Below are 20,619 nucleotides of genomic sequence, written 5' to 3'. Positions count from 1 at the left end.
TTTTTAAAAATTTTGGTCATGTACTTTTCCAATGAGGGTTATTTCTAGGTATTCTGATGATTTCTGTGCTGTGGTTTGGGATCTTTTTCGTCATGTTTTCCACCTGGTCACCTCCTGCCGTCCCTTAATTATTTGCATTTTCCCCTTGGTTCAGGTCACCCATCCTAAGACACTTAGCCTCCCCCATCCTAGTGCAGATGCCATGTCCCTTCTTGCATTGGCTGGTGTTTCTAGAACCATACAACATGTGCTGGTTGTTCATTGTAAGCAGGACCAAGCATGACATTGGCTGTCAATTAGAGATTGACCTTTTCTCTGTTTATCTGGTTAAGGGCGTTTCCTTCCTGTCCAATATGACCACCCACAACAAATGTCTCAGAATGGCCCCCAGTTTTCCTTCTTCACCAGTCATGATGTTATCCTCTAATGAATGGTGGTTGTAACCGCCGGGCACTCCTTGAGTTTTGTGCATGGCCTGCGTTCTTGGTTATCTAGATCTATTTTGCATTTTGCTTGTGTTTCTAAGTCTGTTGGCCTGTGACTTGAGGCACTGCTATGTTTCTGAGCTAATCTCCAACAAGTGGTACCTTGTTCTGCACTTGGGAAAACGGCCCTGTTTGCCTCCCATTGCTTACAGTCAGCCTGTTGAAATTTTTTGTTCACTCCTCTTGTTCATGTTACCATTTTCTTAGGCAAAAAAATAATTCACTTCAGGCACATTTAAAAATGGCTAGCATTGCATTCTTTCATCACATATAAAATCACCTGTCCTTGTAGTGTCAGGAGGTAGTGTCTGTGTGTGTGTTTTTCTGTTCTTTTGTCCTTGATTCCACCCCTTATCCTTTATCTGTTATTGATCTTCCAATCTGCTTCATTGTTGAAGCAATATTTATCAATCAACTGCTTTTTCTCTTACCTCTTCTTCCTTGATTCCTCCTGTTTTTAAAGTTTTTATTTCATTGATTTTTAAGTCAAAGGCCACGTTTGTTTGCTTCTGTTCTCTCTCGTTTAGTAACCAGTTCAGGATGTTACTTTTCCCTTTGAGGACCACTTCATTTGTATCCCATGGTTTCAATAATGCATCTTTTCCTTATGTTTCAGAGATAATTGATAATTTAAAAATGTTTTCTCTTTGATTCTTCATTTTGGACATTTCAGATTTCGTGGTTGGAAGTGGAATATCTGTCCCTGGATTGGCAAATTTCTGTTCTAGGTCACTAATGCAGAAATTGATACAGTATGAGTGCTGCAACTGTCCAGATGGTACAGAGCATTCCTGCTCTCACTGAAATGGAGCCACTTTGTCATGAGCACCTGAGGGACAGTTGGACATGGAGCCATGAGGTCTTTGTTTCCACCTGACCATATTTAGGGTTTTAATTTGTTTGACATCAAGAGAGCAGCTTGTCTCCCCTCTTGTGTTTGTTGGTCTCTGAGTGTTCCCTGGGCTCCTTATTTATTTATTTACATGCTGGGTTATCAGCACATGAAACGCGGGTCAGTGGGGCTTTCTTTGTGAGTCTAGCCTGTCACCTGTGAAAAGCCATCATTCTATTCTAGCGAGTACTTGCTTCTTAAAAGTCAAACTTTTAGATGAATATTACAACCTCTTGGTTTCATGCTTTGGTCCATCTTTGTGCAGCTGATTCTCTCTAGTCTTTGGATCTGCTTGTTCCAGAATGTCTTCTGTAGGTGTTGTGGCTTTAGTTTTCAAGAAATTAGTTATGAGGCTTACGTTTTCAGCCCTTCCTCCATACTTTCAGGTTTGGTTTTCCTGTCTTTCTACCTCCTCCTGTAGTTGTGTATGTCTGGCGTGTGCTGTCTGGAATTGGTTTTGAAAGGTCCGTGCTGGTTCGCACCTCGCTGGTAGTTATTTTCATGGCTTTAAAGAGCCTGTTGAAACTTCCCATTTCTGCCACTTTCAACCCCAGAAGTGAGGTCATATGTCCCTTCTGCAGGAAAGTGGAGGAATGAGCATCTGCATCTCTTCCCCGCCCAGATATTTAGTATAAATTGCCACTTTTTTAAAACATTGTTCCTCTTCATCGATGAGTTATATCTGTGTCCTGTTCAGAAAAACATGTTCTTGTATTGACTCTGCTGCTTGTTATGAGACCTTAAGCAAATGACTAAGTGTCTTCATGCCTCAGTTTCTTATCTGTCAAATTGGGATGTTAGCAGCCACTGCAAGGATCCGGTGGGATAAACCATGAGAAATGTCCAGAACAGCGTGGCACCTTCAGGCCCCTGATCCTATTCTTGATTCAGTGGCATCTTCACTTCAGGGCTAATGGGATGGGATCACCCTCCCCAGGTCCGCTCATCATATCCTCCTGATTTGCACATTTGTGTTTGGCCCCTCCCAGTGTAGTGCGTGTCTTAAGGGATGATTTCCAGCAAGGGAACATGGTGATATTTGCCTTGCACAGGACAGTTGGGAGTAGAATTCCTCGGCCACCCACCTTCCCACCTCCACCTTGAAGGTTGTGTGCTTTTGTTTGCCCATGACATTGATTGAATGCACATGTTTATCTTAACCTTTTGTACTTTTTCATTCATTTTGGGGGGTTGCCAATGAGCCCTTGCGGTCTCCGACTCAGAAATGCTTGGTCAGCTATGTCTTTCACTCTAGTTTTGGGGTGTTTTTTCTGTTCCCTTCGGGGATTCCAGCTCTCCAGTGTCAAGTCCCATGTTGAGTCTCATTTAGATCTTCATGTCCATCATCTTAGAATCCCTTCCTTCTCCCGTGTTTGGGGGCATTTCCAGAACTTCCCCTTCTCTTCATTGATCACCTTTTCTGTACTGTCTGTTCTGCATTTGCTTTCTCTACTGCTGCTTTATTATATTATTTTATTTTACTATATTTTAGAGAGAGGAAGGGAGAGAGACAGAGACAGAGACATTGATGTGAGAGAAGAACACATACCTCCCGCACATGCCCGCAGCTGGGAATTGAACCTGCCACCTTTTGGTATACGAGACAACGCTCCAACCAACCGAGCCATACCATCCAGGGCTCTGGTGCTTTTTTAAATCTGTGAATTTATTGCATGAACTTCTTTTCTTAGTTTTTCCTGCTTCCTCTCTCTCTCTCTCTGAAATCTCATCTTTCTTCCAGAGAACCACATGCTCTGTAATTTCCTTGGGGTGATGTGGAAGTTGCTATCTCAGATATTCTGTTTCCTGGGATAAATCCTGAATCCATGATTTATCCATGGATTGGGTTCTGTGTTTGTTTCCCTCTCGTATCTGTTTCATGTAGGGAGGTCATAGGTTGGCCTCTGAGCTCATTTGGGGGTGGGGGGTGCAGACCCTCCCATCCCCACCCTTGGATACCTCATGGGCTCCTCTTGAGACTGGAGCAGGAGGTAGTCTTTCTGTTACTACTTTGGCCACAGATCTGAAATTCACAGGAGGAAGGGAGTGGGCCAACTTCTACAGCTGGGGGACCCTGTTTCTCTGTGAATTACTCTGTATTTGTGGGACCCCCTAATCAGAGGGACAGCTCTGCCCACTAGGGAAGCCCCAGGATTGGAGGTTGCTGACCTGGGAGTTCAGGAAAGGTTGGGTTGGGGGCCGCCTTCTCTTAACGGTGGAATGTAGCCTTCGCTCACCTTTTCTCCAGCCTCAGATCTGCTTGCCTGGGTGAGGTATCACAGGGCCCCACTTTCCTGCCCCCTATTTCGGGGGCACATACAACGTTATAAACAGAGCAGGAAATAAAAAGGGTGAAATTTAAACGATAAGTGAATTTGGATTTGGGGCACATCCTGGCATTCTCTCTGCAGCTTTCCTCCAAGTATAAAACAGTAAACCACCTCCACAGGCACACCCCACTAACCCCTACCCCACCCACTAGTGGTAAGTGCCCACAGCCCCACCCAAAAGGAAGGGCTGTCCCCAAATTCAAACCCATGTGGCTCTCACCACCACCCCTGTGAGACCCCATGCACCACGGGCCAGACGTAGGCAGGGCAGTCAGTCAAGTGGCCACCATGGATTCTTGGGGATTTTTATTTTAGAGAAAAGCCAGAGGGAGAGCAGATGGGCTCAGGTTGCGTCAGCCACCTGATAAAATCCAAAAAGAAAATAATTACTTGAGCGCTAGCCGAATAGTTGCTCTTAAGGCATTGTTAATTTTTCTCAGATGTGATCATTGTCCATGGTGGTTATTTTTATTACTGTTATTACTATTTTAGGTTATATCTTTCGGGCCCGCCTGTGCCATACAGCAGCCATTAGCCATATAGGACAATATAAATTTGCATTAATTAAAATCACAGAGTTGGAGTTCTTTACCAGCTGCATGTAGCTACTGAATGGGACAAATGTGATTGTGGCAGAAAGTCCTGTTGGAGGCAGTTAAGCTATTTGTGGGTGCAATGAAGATGTGGAAAACAAATGTGGAGGCTGTTTTGGGGGGCCAGTCCTGTTCAGGGAATTCTGGGGTCGCAGAGAGGGCCCTGGGCTGGGAGGAGACCTGCAGGATGACTTCCCTGAAGGTTCTGAAGAACCAGCAGGTATGGGACCATCAGGACAGAGCTGGGCAGAGGCAGAGGTCTGCTCATGTGTCGTGGGGGTCAGGAAGGAGCCTGGTCTCTGCCCTGAGAGCAGTGGGGACCCATGACAGGAGATAGAGGGAGGGAGGAGAGCCAAGTTTTGCTTCTGAAAGCTCAGTTGGACTGCCTAGGGTGAAGTGTGGTTGGGAACCTGGGAAGGCACTGCTAAAGGGATGCAGCTGGTCCCAGCCAGTGGGTTAGAGACCAAGATGAGGGAAAGGGGACAACTCCTGAGTGAGCGGACGCTTACAGAGCTGGACTGCAGGTTGAAGCCCCCAGGCTAGGCTGATATCCTTCTGGTACCTATAGGGGTTTGGGCTGGGGACAGTGGATGAGGCCATATCCAGGGCCTCGTGACCATGTGGGTTTTGTCCCACGCGGTAACCTTGCTCCTTGTACTGAATTCTGGTGCTGTGGCTTCTTTATGCAAAGGATTCAGCTCCTGGAATTTTCTCACTCACCAGGACCAATTGATCTTCTCCATAAAGGGCCAGGCGATACGTGTGTGGAGGCCAGAAGGCTTCTTTGGCCACTCATCTACTCTGCTCTTTTAAGCAAAGGCCACCATAGATAGTAGGGGTCAAATGGGTGTGTCCGTGTGCCAATAAAACTTTATAAAAGTAGTTGGGGGCCAGACTTGGTTAAGGGCTGTGGTTTGCTGATCCTGCCCCAGAGGAATCCAGCATAGGACACAGGCCACTTGGACCAAGCCATTGTTCACTGACTGTCTTGTGGAGGCTACTCGCCCAGTTCATCAGGCAAGGGCCAGCCCTCAGTCATACTATGGGATGGTCACTCCAGTGGGACACCAGCTGTGCCACTTGCTCTGCGGCAGTCATTGTTATCCCTGAAGCAACCTCGGCTGGTGGGTAGTCACTTCCAGCTGACTCGAACTGGAACTGAAGCTCTGGGGGTAGGCAGCACCCATGGGCCCCACATGCCCTCTGCTCATCTCTGTCTCCCTCTTCCTGAGGCAGCTGGGCTGGATCTGAGTGATCATTTTTCCCCAACACCCTCACTAGTATGTCATCTCCAGCATTTTTTTTTTTAAGAGAGAAATCAAAAAATTACACTCTGGCAGCAATGTCTTACTCTTTTTCTTTTTTCTTTTTCTTTTTTAATATATCTTTATTGATTTCAGAGAGAGGAAGGGAGAGACAGAGATAGATAGAAACATCAAGGAGCCCGGCCCGGTGTGGCTCAGCAGTTGAGCATTGACCTAGGATCCAGGAGATCGGGGTTCGATTCCCGGTCAGGGCACAAGCCCGGGTTGCGGGCTAGACAGTCAATCAATGATTCTCTTGTCATTGATGTTTCTTTCTCTCCCTCTCTCTCTCCCCCGTCTTCCCTCTCTCTGAAATCAATAAAGATATGTTTAAAAAAACAAACAAACAAAAAAAAACAAACATTGATGTCATTGATTGGCTGCCTCCTGCACGCCCCCTGCTGGGATTCAAGCACACAACCCAGGCATGTGCCCTGACCAGGAATCGAACTGTGATGTCCTGGATCTTAGGTCGATGCTGAACCTCTGAGCCATGCCTGGCTGGGCATATAATATCTTATTCTATTGGTATCTTTTAATTAGAATATGAACAAGAGATGGGTTGTTAAAATGCATAGTTAATCTGTATGGGGGTTAATGACTATTAATAGAAGTAATGGGGGAGGAAGGGGCTGTCCCTATTATTGTCATTTATAGAAGGGGATGTGGGGGCTGGAAGAGCGACTTTTTCCAGAAAGGGCAGAGCAGCACCCTATTTCCTCAGTTCTTGGGCCCATGGCGGCGGAGTCCCTAGGCCCCAGGAGTTCCCTTTACCACTCCCAGGCCTTCAGGAGCGGGGGCTGCTACAGAGGATGAGGGAACAACAGGCAAGTGCACATAGAGGGAAACTGAGGCTCCGCGGGTGCTGGCACTTTACTCAAGGTTACCCCTGCCTCACTGGCTGCTCTGCTCTCCTTCCCAGAGCCCAGGTGGCCCAGGACCTTTTGGTACAGTTACCCCAGACATGGAAGAGCACAGAAATGGATTCCTGGAGACTACAGGAGCCCCCTTACTTGGTCTTCCACCTGCTGAGTCAGCCCCCCCACACACCATAATTACGTTGGAAATTTTTTATTAGAAGACAAAATCTAAATGAGATGTATGAATATTCATTAGGATGAGGATTAATATGCATCATCATGCAAATTAGACTGCAATTAAACACCAGTTCTCTGGGGGAAATGGTTAACAGTGCCACCAAAATAGAAGGATGCAATTTGAAGGAAGGAGGGGAGGGCAGGAGGCAGGATTTGGGATGGGGTGCATGGGAACTCCAGCATGTGGAGTTGGAGGTGGATGGGGAGTGGGATTGTACAGGTGGCCGCCGCCTCCTATGTCCTCTCCTCCCCAGTTCTGCCAAGTGGGCTTGTTCATAACCCCATTTACAGAGGAGGGGAACTGAGGCACAGAGAGGGAAGGGCCTGGGACTGCTCCCCTTCTACTAGTCCAGGCCATGTGCTCTGTGATCCCTGATGGATGGGGTGGGAGCCTGGGCCCAGGAAGATTCTGAGTCTAGGGCGGGTGCTTGGTGCCTGGGAAAGTGTCCGGGAAGATAAGAGCCCCACCCTGCCCTACCCCATGAGACCAGGGTCCTCTCCCCACTCTGGTTAACCCGGGCTACACCTTGGGCCTCTAGCCTCTCAGCCTGGCACACAGGTGGCAGGAGCCTCGGTTTGTCCCTAATAGGGATTGGGTTCCACCCCAGGCGGGCTGCCAGCCTGTGCCTAGTGGGTAGTCAGTGGCAGCTGCTGCTACTTCAACAAAGGGATGCCCACCTCCTAAATTGGCAGGGATGGGCAAGGGGAGATTCGCACTTTCCTAAGATCCAAGCTGATCACTCATGACCCGTTTGCTTATGCCTTTGTGAGCCTTTCTCACAGCGTCAGGAGAGAATGAGCCTGACCCAAGACGCCCTAGCCAGTGTGCTTAGGGCTGGGCCAGAGGGAGGGGCCTTAGGCTAGGGGAAGGATGCTCAGTGTGAGTGAGGGCTCTCCTCAGGGTAGGCATGGTGGATAGGGTTTTGATGAATGGGTAGGAGTTTGCCAGCAGTGACAGCTGGTGCAATTGTTTATTGAGCTACAGACTTGGAAATATGCTAAGTGCCTGGGTGTCTGGGGCACTTGCCACTCACAGTGGTGTCAGTACAGGCAGAGCTAGAGTTGGGTGAGGCTGGATAGGCTCCAGGGCCCATTTGGATTGGGATGGGCCCAGAAACCATGCTGAGTTGAATGAGGGCTCTCCCCTGGGGTGATGAGGAAGAGAGCTAGAGCTGACTTTAGAGCTGGGCAGGGGTAAGGGTGACCCTCTCTCTTCCTGTCCTGCAGGTCTGGATGACCGGCCCAGCTCAGGCTCCTGGGGCACTGGCGACCAGAACAGCTCCTCCTTCGACCCCAGCCGGGTGAGAAGCTGCTGCCGGGCCTGAGACCCTGGGTTTCCCTTTTCCAGGGGAGAGGGGCATATAAGGAAACTAAGTCTCATAGGGGGGAAGGTCGGGCACCAACCTAGTCTGCAGGGACTTTGGGCTTAGTTATGTTGGTTAAAGTTGTGACTCAGGTACTTATAAGCATACCTACCTCCCAAGCCTGTTTCCCCAGCTGTAAAATGGGGTGCGCCAACACCCCTCATGCCCACCTGTCTCTCTGCAGACCTACAGTGAAAGCGCTCACTTCAGCGAGTCCCATGGCAGCCTCTCTTCGTCTACATTCCTGGGACCAGGGCTTGGAGGTGAGTGTCCTTGGAGCACAGCCCCTTCCCTCAACACCCACATAGGGTCCTTGGGGCGTTGTGAGTGCACTTAGTGGTAACACTTTAGGGATGTTAACCTGGAGCAGAGGGTGCAGGTAGATATGGCCTTGACCCCGCTCCACCCCCAGGTCAGTGGGGGCTGGCCAAGTCCCCACCAGGAAGTGGACTTGGACATCCTGGTGACTCAGGCGGTTGGAGCCTGCTCTTGCTGACTATGAGAATCAGGGCTCGATGAGCCTATGCTTGAGTTTCACTCACTAGGCCTGGTTGAGGCCATCCCCTCTCTGGCCTTGCCTTCCTCACCCATGCGATAGGGATGTTCACAGAACCTTTCTCGTACTGGGTAATGAGGCCTTGCCCAGAGTTCTAGGTCCCACAGGCACCTCTGCCCCCTTATCTTGCAGATGAGCAGAGACCTAGCCAGAAGGGACCTGTCCAGGAGTCTGTGGCTGGTCACAGGCTGGCCAGGGCTCCGTCCACTGGGACTGTTGGCCTTGATTGTTCTCTGTGCCATCCCTCTCGCTAGGGGACCATGGCATGTGCCCTGCTGAGCTCTGGCACCCCCTTTCCAGTTCTGAGGAAGCCTTGGGATGACTATAAAACTATCTTCTCTGGAGGGTTGGATGCTATTGCCCTGAGTCAGCTCCCACCTCGGAGCTTGGACTATAAGTGGGGTTTTCGTTCACTGCCTGGGGGGTCCTGAGACAGCATCCTTCACACAAAAGCCACATGGAATCTACTCATCTCAATACCATTGTTAGCAGTTTATAGGCTAAGGTGGCTGCTGGGGGGGTGGATGTGTGGACTGTGGGACCCTTGATGTGACTGACCAGTTGGTGGGGAAACTGAGCCTAGAGGCCTTTGTGCTGAACCCTGAGGGGACAGCACCTGCCAGACCCCATGGGTCATGTGTTGCTTGCTAGGTGCACAGTAGGGCTGAAAAGGCTAGTGTGGCCTGAGGAATCGTAGCAGGGGGACAGCATCCATGCACCCACTTTGCACAGCTAGAGTCTGCTCCCATTTCCCAGACCAGGAAATAAGGCCCAGCCCACGTGGCCCAGGGTGGCCTCTGCACCTGCAGCTGTTCCCTTCTGCTGTTCCTTCCTCCCGCCTCTTCCTGGTGCAAGCAGTTCCCACACTGAGCCTGGTCAGCAGGGCCAGCGTTCTAGGTCTGTGGCTGGGCCAGCTGTGGCCCAGGCCAGGCCCAGTGGGGAGGGAGGTTGGTGCAGCCTTGGTATCCCTGGGCCAGTTTCTCACCCCTGGACCAGGCTGGAAGGGGTTGGTGTGGCTTACAGGCCTGGTGGCAGCCATGGCAGGATGGTGGGTGGTGAGGGCCCAGCTCCCCAAGGAGTCAGTCCAGTTTGTTCTTATGCAGCCTCCAGCCCAGTCTGGCTCCCTATGAGATCCTGGTAGTTTTACTCTCTGCTATTTGTTCTTTTCCCGCCCTCATGCCCTGATATAGCCCAGGTCCAGCACTTAGATTAGGTGTCTGATGTATGCCAATGGGGCTCATGGCCCCAACAGGGTCTTCTCCCAGAGCCTCAGCTTCTCCTACCTCCCTCACCTCACCTCATCGGAAACCTATATTTGGCACTTGCTCTATGCAGAGCCTAAGCCGTGGCAGCCCTGACGAGCAGGGAGAGCCAAGGGTCTGGGAGGTGAAGCTGCTTCCCCAGGCAGAGCCTAAAACCCTCCCTGGGCCTGCCATCTTTGCTCCCACACCCACCCTGGGAGGAAAGAAGCACTGGCATTCCCCCCCCCATTCATTCACTGCATTGAGGCTGGGCCTCTTAACTGCCAGGTCTGTTTACTCATGCCTAAGATGACCCAATGTCACCTGCCCTGAGGGGGCACTAGGGGTGTGGGTGGGAAGCATGGCCCCTCTCTGTACCCCGGCAGCCTTTGTTCTAGGAGTCTAGTTGAAATTGTACTTTTAAAGTAAAGAAAACGAGATCTTTCCCCTAGTAGTTGGAGAATAATTAGAATTAATCGGCTGAGCATTCTTATTCCTCACTCATGTTGAGATTGGCACGCAATTTAAGGCAGAAACAAACTTAAATGTCTCAGCTGTTGATTGATCCAGCCACCTGGTTCAGGCAAGGCTGGATCCAGTCATCTGTACAGTGTCCACACTGGTGGCTGTCAGGCAAGCAGTGTTCCTGCAACCCAAGTTGTCACCTGCCCACACAGTAGAGGGCCCCTTTTCACCAAGTCACTTCAGTCAGCATTCCCAGGGATGTCATAAACTAACCCCTGGCAGGGACCTGGGCACTAAACCTCACACACACAAGGCACCACTACCACCACCCCCCCATCCTGCCCCTGGGAGCCCAGCACCCTGGGGAGTCGACATCTCATGACCTTGCACAGAGGAGATGAGATTCAGAGGGCAGAGGGGTCTGAGCTCGGCACTGACCCACTTCAGAAACCGGTGGGGCGGGGGGTGCAGGTTGGTGAACTTCCATAAACCTCCGTGGGTCATCAGGAAAGGAATGATATTTGGCCACATCTTCACTTGTCTATCAGGCCAGTGGGGAGACCAGCATCCCACCTTGGTTCTCCCAGTGTTGTGCACTTGTGGAACCTCTGCTGTATGCAGGCATGAGCCTGGTGCTTGGGATGCGACCTCCCTGGGGTTGGCTCTGAGTGACTCATTTTCCCCCTCTCCAGGCAAGGGTGGCGAGCGGAGTGCATATACTGCCTTCGGGAGAGATGCAGGTGTTGGGGGCTTGACTCAGGTGAGACCATGTCTATGGGGTGGGCATGCATGTCTATGCGATGCCCTTCTTCAGGCTGGAAGGGCATCGCAGGTGAGCAGGGACTGGCCAGAGTGTGAAGGGGACCCAGTGGAGGCTACAGTCACCGCTCCACCCACCCCTTTTCCTCCCACCTTTTAAAATTTTAAAGAGATTGGTAACAGTTTCTTCCCCTGAACTGCACAACAGTCCCTCGCTGAACCAAATGCTGGTCATTATTCCAGCAGCAGCTAAAATAGGACTGGGTCCCAGGGCAGCCTGAGCTGGCCAGGAGTGGATGAGGGAAGGGGAAGGCAGGGGAGGCCACAGCCCCATGGCCCCCCAACCTGGGGGCCACTGTTCATAGCTGGAGGGGCTCAGAGAGACACCTGCCCACCCCTGAGTGCACACAGAAAAACAGGCCAGCCCAGCAGCCTTGGGGCCCTGCCCCTGTGCGGTGGCCACCAGGGAGCCCCTCCCCCCCCCCACGGGCACCCAGCCCAGGCAAAACTCACTCATGCCCACCCCAGCTGACAGCACTGACTGGCCACAGTGGTCCCATGTGGCCTCCTGTTCAGGTCACCCCTTGGGCATCCTCCCACACACACACCTAAGGGTTTCGTTCCTGTCCCCTCCTATGCCTCCTGAATCTCAGGGTGCAGCTGTGCCTTATCCCAGGTGACACCACTTGTGTACATACCAGGCCTGACCCAGAGTGGCAGCAGTCCTGGCTATTGAGCACCAACTGTGTACCAGGCCCTGTGCCAAAGGCAGAGCCCATAAGGCCCATTGTTCCCCAGGACTCCCCCTGAGCCGACATGCCCATTTTACAGATGGGAAAGATCAGACAGAGCAGCCACTCACATGGAGCCTCAAACCTCAGTCACTCTTACTCCCAAGGGTAGAAAACTCATTTTAAACGCTGCAGAATTAAACCGTCTACCTTTAAAAAAAGACATGCACAAATTAAACCAGATTTCACTGATGCCCAGATGCATATGTTTGCACCTTCTGCATCCTGGAACACAGTCTCTTTTCAGATTTGCTGGCAACTGTTTTTCTTAAAAGTAATGCTGAGCTGTCAGGAGAGAAATGTCTCAAGCAAGGGTCACTGTCATCCCTTGGATGGCCGGGTTGGGTGCTAGACACCAGCCTAGTGCCTGTTGATGACCTTCATCCCCCTTCCTAGGCTGGCTTCCTGCCCAGTGAGCTGGCCCTCAGCAGCCCTGGGCCACTGTCCCCCTCAGGCATTAAGAGTGGATCCCAGTATTACTCTTCCTACCCCAGCCATGCTCGACGGAGAGCGGCGGACAGCGGCCTAGGTGAGTGGGGCTGCCAGCAGGGCTGGTGGGCCCTGAGGTGGGGGCAGGGAGGGGATCAGTCCCCTAGGCCTTGGCCAGACTGGGATGATCATATGGATAGAAGGATGGGTGGTAAACCAAGAAAGAAACAGTAGATTCTTGTTATTTGTAGAGGTTCTGTCCTATCAAGTCACCATGAACACCTATTCCTTGCTCCTGGGGAAATGCAAGGATACATTCCTTTCAGTCTCTGGTCAATCGATCAATACATAACTTTGTGTCACATGTGTTTCTGTCTAAAGACGCCTTATTCACATAAATCTTTGATTCGTTAGCACAGAACTGGCTAGCTGTGCTGTAACTCAGGCCTGAATATAGCTGATCTAACACATATTTTTCATGTCCCAGTTTCTGCTCTCAGAGACACTAGCCAGCACCATGGCACAATTGCACGCATGGGAAGTATTTTAAGCAGCAAAACATCCCACAAAAAGCATGTAAATTAGGGCTCTTGATAGATCTCGAGAAAAGGACCCTGGTTTATAGTGTGAGCTGGAACTAGAAGGCAGAGTGCCACCTGGTTCCCCCTCAGTGGGCACATGTAAGGTGTCCACCCAGGTTTCCCTACTCTGTGCCTGACTGTGAGTGGCCTCTAACAAACTGCACATATGATTTGGGGGAAGTAACTTCAGCAGATTTGCAAGTCTGTGATCTGTGAATAAAGAAGATCAACTGTGGGAGTTGGGGTGGGGACAGAATGGGGGACTTTGGAGCAGGGCCCTGGCTCAAGTATCCATTGACTCCCCATTTCCAGGACTCCTTGCTGCAGACCCCCCCATGATTCTTGCATATTGTCAGTCCCCCTACACATAAACCCAAACCCTTATTTAAATTAAAAGGAAGCTCAAGGGTCTCCTCTCCAAGGTGCAGGGGTAGGCTGTCTCCTGATACCCCCCAGTGATACGCATGTCCCTGGGCCTTGAAGGACACTGGGTGGAACAGGAGCCAGGCTCAATGTGGCAGCTCACTCCTTTTACTCCTAATAGACACGCAGCCCAAGAAAGTCCGGAAGGTGCCGCCAGGTCTTCCATCCTCGGTGAGTTGTGGGATGGAGCAGGGACCCCACAGACCACATGCCTCTCTTGCCCTCCAGGCTTGGGGTCCGTTCCTGCTGGAGGCCACACAATGCATCATTGGAAACACTAGGCTGTGTGTGCTGCGGCAGCCAGGAACACGTAGATCCACATCACCTCCTCAGTGTGGGCATGTGGGTCCTGAGGCAAAATCCCCAGCTAGATTGGCCAGTCAGCTGGGCTTTTGCCTCAAGACCTCAGCTCTGACCAGAGACTACCTCCCAGGGAGTTTGGGAAGTTCTTTCTGGGATCTAGTCTCAATCTTTCTTGCTTTAAGAAATCATGTCCTGTGATGTCTTAGAAAGGGTGTGGGTCCTGGGAGGGGGAGCAGGTGGGAGCACCCTGGCAGCCAGTTAGTAGGTCCCCCCCGTACCCTGTCCACCCAGGTTTGAGCCACCTTGTATCCCCAGCCTGCTGTTTGGAGGTTGGCAGGGTACCAGGCCCAACAGATGGTCCTGGGACACTTGAGATTTAATCTCGGGAAGAAAAGGCAATTTGCCTGTTTTCTGAGTTTGGCTCTGTAGCAGCCTTCAGGAGCCCCTGGGCCCAGGGAGTCAGGCAGAGCCTCCACAGGCTGACCCAGCCAACTCTAGGCCATAGACTCGGGAGTTAGTGTCAAAAGTTGACATTCCACAGCTAGGAGGTGCAGTCAGGCTCACACAGTCTTTTTTTTTTTTTAAATATATCTATTGATTTCATAGAGAGGAAAGGAGAGGGAGAGAGAGATAGAAACATCAATGATGAGAGAGTCATTGATCGAGCCCGCAACCCGGGCATGTGCCCTGTCCGGGAATCGAACCCCGATCGCCTGGATCCTAGGTCGATGCTCAACCGCTGAGCCACGCCCGGCCAGGCAGGCTCACACAGTCTTAAGACTTGACTCCTGGTGTCATTTACAATGTCATCAACTCCCCATTTTCCTCACCTAAATCCGCACCCCAGTTTCCTAGAGCTGAGAGCCCCCTTTGTTCTACTGTAGTGTTGGGGCAGACAGTACCAGTTGATCCCAGCACTTTCTCCTGCGCCCTGCCTCAGTTCCAGGCAGTGCGCACAGATCAGAGTTGGCAGTGATCCTACAAGACTTTGCTATCTCTCTGCTCTGGGGTACCCTGGGTGGAATATTAGTTCAGGGCCCTGTCTCTGAGGCCTCCGGGTCTTGCATATTCAGGGCTGAGGCCAAGGCACGTTTCAGCACTGAGGGAACAAGGAAGAAGGAAGGGCTGGGGGCACCACAGTTGAGCTTTAGTGGATCAAAAGGAGTTTGCTGGATTAAGGAGGGAAAAGGAATTCTGTGCAAGAGGTCCAGCTTAGAGAAATGGGGTGGTGGGGTAGACTGCTGTCCAGCTGGAGGACAGGACTGGGGAAGGGGCCAGCCAAGAGCTAGAGGGAATGAGTTAGTCCTGCCCCTCCTACCTGACAGTACGCATCTACCTGCCCACAGGTGTACCCACCCAGCTCAGGTGATGACTATGGCAGGGACACCACCCCCTACCCATCTGCCAAGACCCCCAGCAGCACCTACCCAGCTCCCTTCTATATGGCAGGTATGTGGGGGCTCACCCAAGATGACTGGGACAGGTCCTGGGTCCCTCTGCCTGCCATTTCACTATCTTCCCCTTCTCTGCAGATGGCAGCCTGCACCCCTCGACCGAGCTCTGGAGCCCTGCAGGCCAGGCGGGCTTCGGGCCCATGCTGGGTGGGAGCTCATCCCCCCTCCCCCTCCCGCCAGGTGGCGGCAGTTCCGTGGGCAGTGGTAGTGGCGGTGGGTTTGGCAGCCTGCACCAGCACGAGCGCATGGTAGGCCCCTTGGGATGGGGTGGGGGCGTGCATTTGGGTAGCACCCCCTCCGACCCCATCTCACCCCCCTTTAACCCCATCCCACCACAGGGCTACCAACTGCACAGTGCAGAGGTGAATGGTGGGCTCCCAGCTGTGTCCACTTTCTCAGCCCCCACAGCCACCTATGGCAGTGTTGCCAGCCACACGCCCCCCGTCAGTGGGGCCGACAGCCTCATGGGTATGGTCCCCTCTGATGTGCTCCTTGCTATTAACAATGTCCTCCCTCTCCTGGGATCAGCTCAGGGGCTCCTTGGCCCCGTGGCCCCATTCCTGATATTTGAAAATGGCTTATTACCTAGAAATCCTTTCTATTTAACTCTCTCTTGCCTTTTGTGCTATGTTGCTATGTTTTTAATGATACTTACATTTTAAACCCTACACACACAAAAAAGAAAAAAATGGCTCTTCAAGGAGTGGATTCCCCCACTTTACATTTGGGGAAACTGTGGCTCAGATTGGGGAATCTTTCACTCCAGGACCCATGGTCTGCCTGTCCCCAGACCCTCCATGGAGGCAGGTGGCGAGACATCAGGCAGAAACCAGGCCAGAATTAGGGGCTGTCCAGTCCTGGGCTTGGGCATCCATGCCCAGTAGCTGAGTATAGAAGGGAACTCCCCGTCATCTGGGGCATCCAAGCTAAGCCCAGGTACTGGGGGCACCAAATCCCTGAGGTTGGGTCTTACCTCTGTGCACCCACAGGCTCCCGAGGGACCACAGCTGGCAGTTCTGGGGACGCCCTTGGGAAGGCGCTGGCCTCGGTGAGGCTCAGGGCAGGGGGTGGGGTGGGGTGGGTGGGGGTACCAAGGGTGGCTGGGCCGTGACTGTGAGAGGCCAGCCTCTGACTGGCTATCTGGTGGCCCTGTCCTCATCCCCATTGCAGATTTACTCTCCAGATCACTCAAGCAATAACTTCTCGTCTAGTCCCTCGACCCCAGTGGGTTCCCCACAGGGGCTGGCAGGTCTGTACAGGGTTGGGGGGTGGGGGGTTGCTGCATCTGCTGCCTTCAATCTAGAGCAGGTGGGAAGGGGTCAGTCTGCACCATGGGTTAGGGAACTGGCCTTAACTCCACCTGCCTTGAAGTTTATGTTCTTATGAGGATCCAGGGAGGCTTCCAGGAGGAAACTTCTAAGCCAGGATTCTTAGGTCACAACACAAGCAAAGGCCAGGAGGCAGTACCCAGCAGGTTGTGCTTATGAGCATGAGGGGCACAAGGAATTCAGTTAGGACCAGGGCAGGGGCACCCAGAACCAGAGCAGCCAACCTGAGACACTCACCTGGGTGTTTGTCCACCCAGCAGATACTAGTTAGGCACCAATTGTATGCCCCATGCTTGCTCTGCCAAAGGGGTCAGGTCTTTCTGTTCCCCACTTCCTACAAGGATGTACCTGGGAGCATCAGGGAGGAGGGTGTGAAGGAGTGAGAGCAGAGATTTCTGGAAGACCTGTGTGGTGCAGTAGGACTGGGAGGAGCCGACCTCTGGGGCACCTACTGTGTGCCTCTGAGCCAGCAAACTTCCTTGTGTGGGAGGAGGGGTTCTTGGTTCTGCATATGGGGAAACTGAGGCTAGGAGATGCACAACCGTGAGTGTTTGCTTACTGCCTAGACCTGGCTGGACTCATGGCCCAGAATAGCTCTGGATGTGGGCACTCCCGTGTGGCCAGCCTGGGTATCATAGAGAACTTAGTTTTCTCTCCCCTGCCTTCCAAATTCTTTCTTCCCTCCTTCCTCACTCCCTCTCTGGGTCAGGCTGCACCAATACCCTGCTTCAGTTCCTCTCCCCACCCCAATTCGTGTTTCTCCTACCCTTTCCAGGAACATCACAGTGGCCCCGAGCAGGAGCCCCCGGTGCCTTATCGCCCAACTATGATGGGGGTCTCCATAGCCTGGTGAGCTTCCTACGTGTCTGGGTGTGCCCTTGTGGGAGCATCCTGGGGGTGGGAGGGGTTTGTGGACAGACTCCGGATGCATGTGGATAGGCACAGAGATGCCTATTCCTGGTGCAGGGGAGGGAGCCCATGGGGGATGGCTCAGCATGTCTACTGTGGCCATGTTTCATGTGACTTTGAAACTGAGTCCCATAAGAGCCATTAGTTCTCATGTGACCAGTGGAATTTACATTAGGACTTAGATGCCCTTTTGACAAGAATGAACTTTGTAGTTAATTTGTTGGGAATAAGGTCCAGCACTATCTCCGTGGCACATACAGGCACGTTTCAGGCCACACCACACTGGTCTAGGTGGGGGTACTGGAAGTCAGGCCACTCACCTGCCCATGCTTACAGCAGAACAAGATGGAAGACCACCTGGATGAGGCCATCCATGTGCTCCGCAGCCACGCCGTGGGTACCTCGGGGGACATTCATGGGTTACTGCCCAGCCATGGAACACTGGCCTCGAGCTTTGCCAGCCCTGTCATGCCTCTGGGCGGGCGGCACACCAGCTTGGTGAGTGCTGGGCAAGGAAGGGGCCAGGCAGGTGGTTGGTGGGAGCCTGACCAGTGCTGACTCACCCACTCCTGTTCCACAGGTTGGAGGCAGCCACTCAGAGGACAGCCTCTCGGCCAGTGGCAGCCTTATGCACAACCATGTGGCCCTCCCCAACCAGCCGACCACCCTCCCTGACCTCTCGCGGCCACCTGACTCCTACAGTGGTAAGTTCCAGCATCATGCCTGGACAGGGCAGCCAGCACCTCAGAGTAACTTGTGCTCTGGCTCCTTCTCTGGGGTTCAGTCACTGGGCATCACTTCCTCTGCAAAACAGGGATGACAGAGAGGGTCTGTGACAGACTAAACAGCCAGACTGGGCTGAGTGTTTGCTCACTGCTTGGCTAGAGCTTGAGGAAACTGAGGAAACTGAGGCACAGTGGCAACTAGGGAAGCCCTGTCAGCATGGGTGGAGGCCAGGGAGGTGTGGTTATTGTCACAGGCACCTGGAGTCCTAGAAAGGCTGACAAAGTCACCGCTCAGCTCCTTCTAGAAGCAAGATGGAGCCCAACCGTCTCTGGTCTTGGCATTGGTGCAGGTGATGCTGCAGTCATCAAGGCCCCTGTCTTATTTACTCATCCATCAGTTAATGAACTGAACTCACCCAACAGGCATGTATTCAGTGCCAAGTGTGTGCCTGGTGTTTCTCTAGGCTCTGGGGAATAAAACAGGAAGTCCAACAGGAAGAGCCACCCCCCAACCACCCCAGGGAGGGGGGAGCAGACAGATGGGTACGAGAAAGTGGGGAGGGCAGGTGTGGATTGTTTTTTGTTTTTTAAAAAATTTTTTTTTTTTACTTCAAAAATTTTATTTTTAATTTAAATTAGTTTTAATTTTCAATTACAGTTGCCATACAATATTATATTAGTCAGGTGTACACCCCAGTGATTAGACATTATATAGCTTACTAAGTGATCATCCCGATAAATCTAGGTAGTAGCCACCTGACCCCATACATAGATATTACAATATTATTGACTATTTCCTGTGACTGTTCTGTAACAACCAGTTTGTACTTCTTAATCCCTTCACCTTTTTCACCTTAACCCCCAACTCCCCCCATCTGGCAACTGTCAAAATGTTCTTGACGTTTATGAGTCTGTCTCTGTTCTGCTTCTTCATTTGTTTTTAAAGATTCATTTTGTTGATAGAAATGTATTTATTGCTATTTTATTCATATTTTTTTACCCTTTTTCCCCCCCTTCTTCTGAAGGAAGACCCGTTAACATTTCATACCATACTAGTTCCGTAGTGATCAACTTTAGATTTCCCTTGTCTGGGAAGCTCTTTATGTCCTTTGATTCTATATGGTTTTACTAAGTAGAGTTACCTTGGGTATAGGTTCTTGCTTTTCATCTCTGAATATTTTTGCCAATCCCTTCTGACCTGCAAAGTTTCTGTTGAGAAATCAGCCGACAGTCTTATGGAAGCTCCCTCATAGGTAACTAACTGCTTTTCTCTTGCTGCTTTTAAGATTCTTTGTCTTTAACCGTTTGCATTTTAATTATGTGTCTTGGTGTGGGCCTCTTTGTGTTCCTCTTGTTTAGGATTCTCAGTGCTTCCTGGACTTTCATATCTGTTTCCTTCACCAAGTTAGGGAAGTTTCCTGTCATTAATTTTTCAAATAGGTTTTCAAGTTCTTGATCTCTGTCTTCTCCTTCTGGCATCCCCATGATGTGAATGTTGGTATGGTTGAAGTTGTCCCAGAGGCTCCTTCAACTGTCTTCGTTTTTTTGGATTCTTTTTTCTTTTAGCTGTTCTGATTGGGTGTTTTTTGCTTCCTCATATTCCAAAAGGCTGCTTTGATTCTCGGCATCCTCTACTCTGTTGTTGATTCCCTGTAAATTATTGTTCACTTCAGTTAGTGTATCCTTCATTTCTGACTGTTCCTTTATGTTGTTGATGTTCTCACTAAGTTCCTTGAAGTTCTCACAAAGATCTGTGAGCATCCTTATAACCATTGTTTTGACCTTTGTATCTGGTAGTTTGCTTGTTTCCATTTCATTTACTTTTTTTTCTGGAGAGTTCTTCTGTTCTTTTATTTGCTACATGTTTCTTTGTCTCCCCATTTTTGCTGCCTTTCTGTGTTTGTTTCTTTGTATTAAGTAGAGCTGCTTTTTATCCCAGGTTTGGTAGAGTGACCTGTTGAAGTGTAGGTATCCTGTAGGGGTACAGTGGCACAGCCTCCCTGATCACCCAAGCTGGGCACTCCAGTTGTGCAACCCCTCCTCCTGTGGACTGTGTAGACCCTCCTGTTGTAGTTGAGCCTTGATTGCTGTTAGCACATCAATGGGAGGGATTTACCCCCCAGGCCAATCCAATGAAATGATTGGCTGCCACCACGTACCACTGTGGATGATGATCAGCTGTGCAGGGGCCCTCCCCACAGAGCAGGACTTCCTTAAGCAGGCTCAGGTGCCCACTGAGTCTCCCCTTCAGTGTCGTTGTGGAGGTGGTTGGGTGATGTTTTGACATGGTCTGAAGCTGTCCACCAGATGCACTGGCTCTGGGGCCTCCTGGGAAATTCAGGCCTGCACTCAGAAGTCAGGCTGCTGTACCCCTGCAGCTGTTCAAGACAAATTTCCCAGACCCAAGGTTGGTCTGGGACCAGCTCTCGCTCCTGCAGACAAGGTGGGACCTGAACCACAACCCTTTACAAATTAGCCATAGCTGTGCCCAGGTTCGAAGGACAGAATTTTATTGATTTTTAGAGAGGGAGGATGGGGGGTGGAGAGAAGCGAAGGAAGGATTGATCAATCGATCGACTGACATGAGAGC

At 51.3% G+C, this 20,619-nt stretch overlaps 1 protein-coding gene across 7 annotated transcripts in view; it reads left to right on the top strand.

The window, feature by feature from the left end:
• Positions 1-20,619, top strand: part of TCF3 (transcription factor 3) — a 39,537-nt gene that overhangs the window by 11,476 nt on the left and 7,442 nt on the right. For 5 of the 7 annotated variants that reach the window (XM_087816600.1, XM_087816599.1, XM_087816597.1 and 2 more), the window contains exons 4-16: positions 7,929-8,002; positions 8,250-8,328; positions 11,020-11,087; positions 12,274-12,406; positions 13,432-13,481; positions 14,960-15,062; positions 15,146-15,315; positions 15,406-15,535; positions 16,057-16,115; positions 16,238-16,316; positions 17,171-17,244; positions 17,641-17,802; positions 17,885-18,008. In XM_087816600.1, the coding sequence (XP_087672726.1) occupies positions 7,929-8,002; positions 8,250-8,328; positions 11,020-11,087; positions 12,274-12,406; positions 13,432-13,481; positions 14,960-15,062; positions 15,146-15,315; positions 15,406-15,535; positions 16,057-16,115; positions 16,238-16,316; positions 17,171-17,244; positions 17,641-17,802; positions 17,885-18,008 (1,305 nt within the window). The remainder of the gene's footprint in view (positions 1-7,928; positions 8,003-8,249; positions 8,329-11,019; positions 11,088-12,273; positions 12,407-13,431; positions 13,482-14,959; positions 15,063-15,145; positions 15,316-15,405; positions 15,536-16,056; positions 16,116-16,237; positions 16,317-17,170; positions 17,245-17,640; positions 17,803-17,884; positions 18,009-20,619) is intronic. The other 2 variants (XM_087816598.1, XM_087816596.1) reach the window with 1 other exon arrangement.

The sequence above is a fragment of the Miniopterus natalensis genome, chromosome 4, assembly GCF_054644295.1.
Source record: "Miniopterus natalensis isolate mMinNat1 chromosome 4, mMinNat1.hap1, whole genome shotgun sequence".
Taxonomy (NCBI): domain Eukaryota; kingdom Metazoa; phylum Chordata; class Mammalia; order Chiroptera; family Miniopteridae; genus Miniopterus; species Miniopterus natalensis.
The sequence above is the reverse complement of the archived record's forward strand: the minus strand, read 5'-3'. Positions and strand labels throughout refer to the sequence as shown.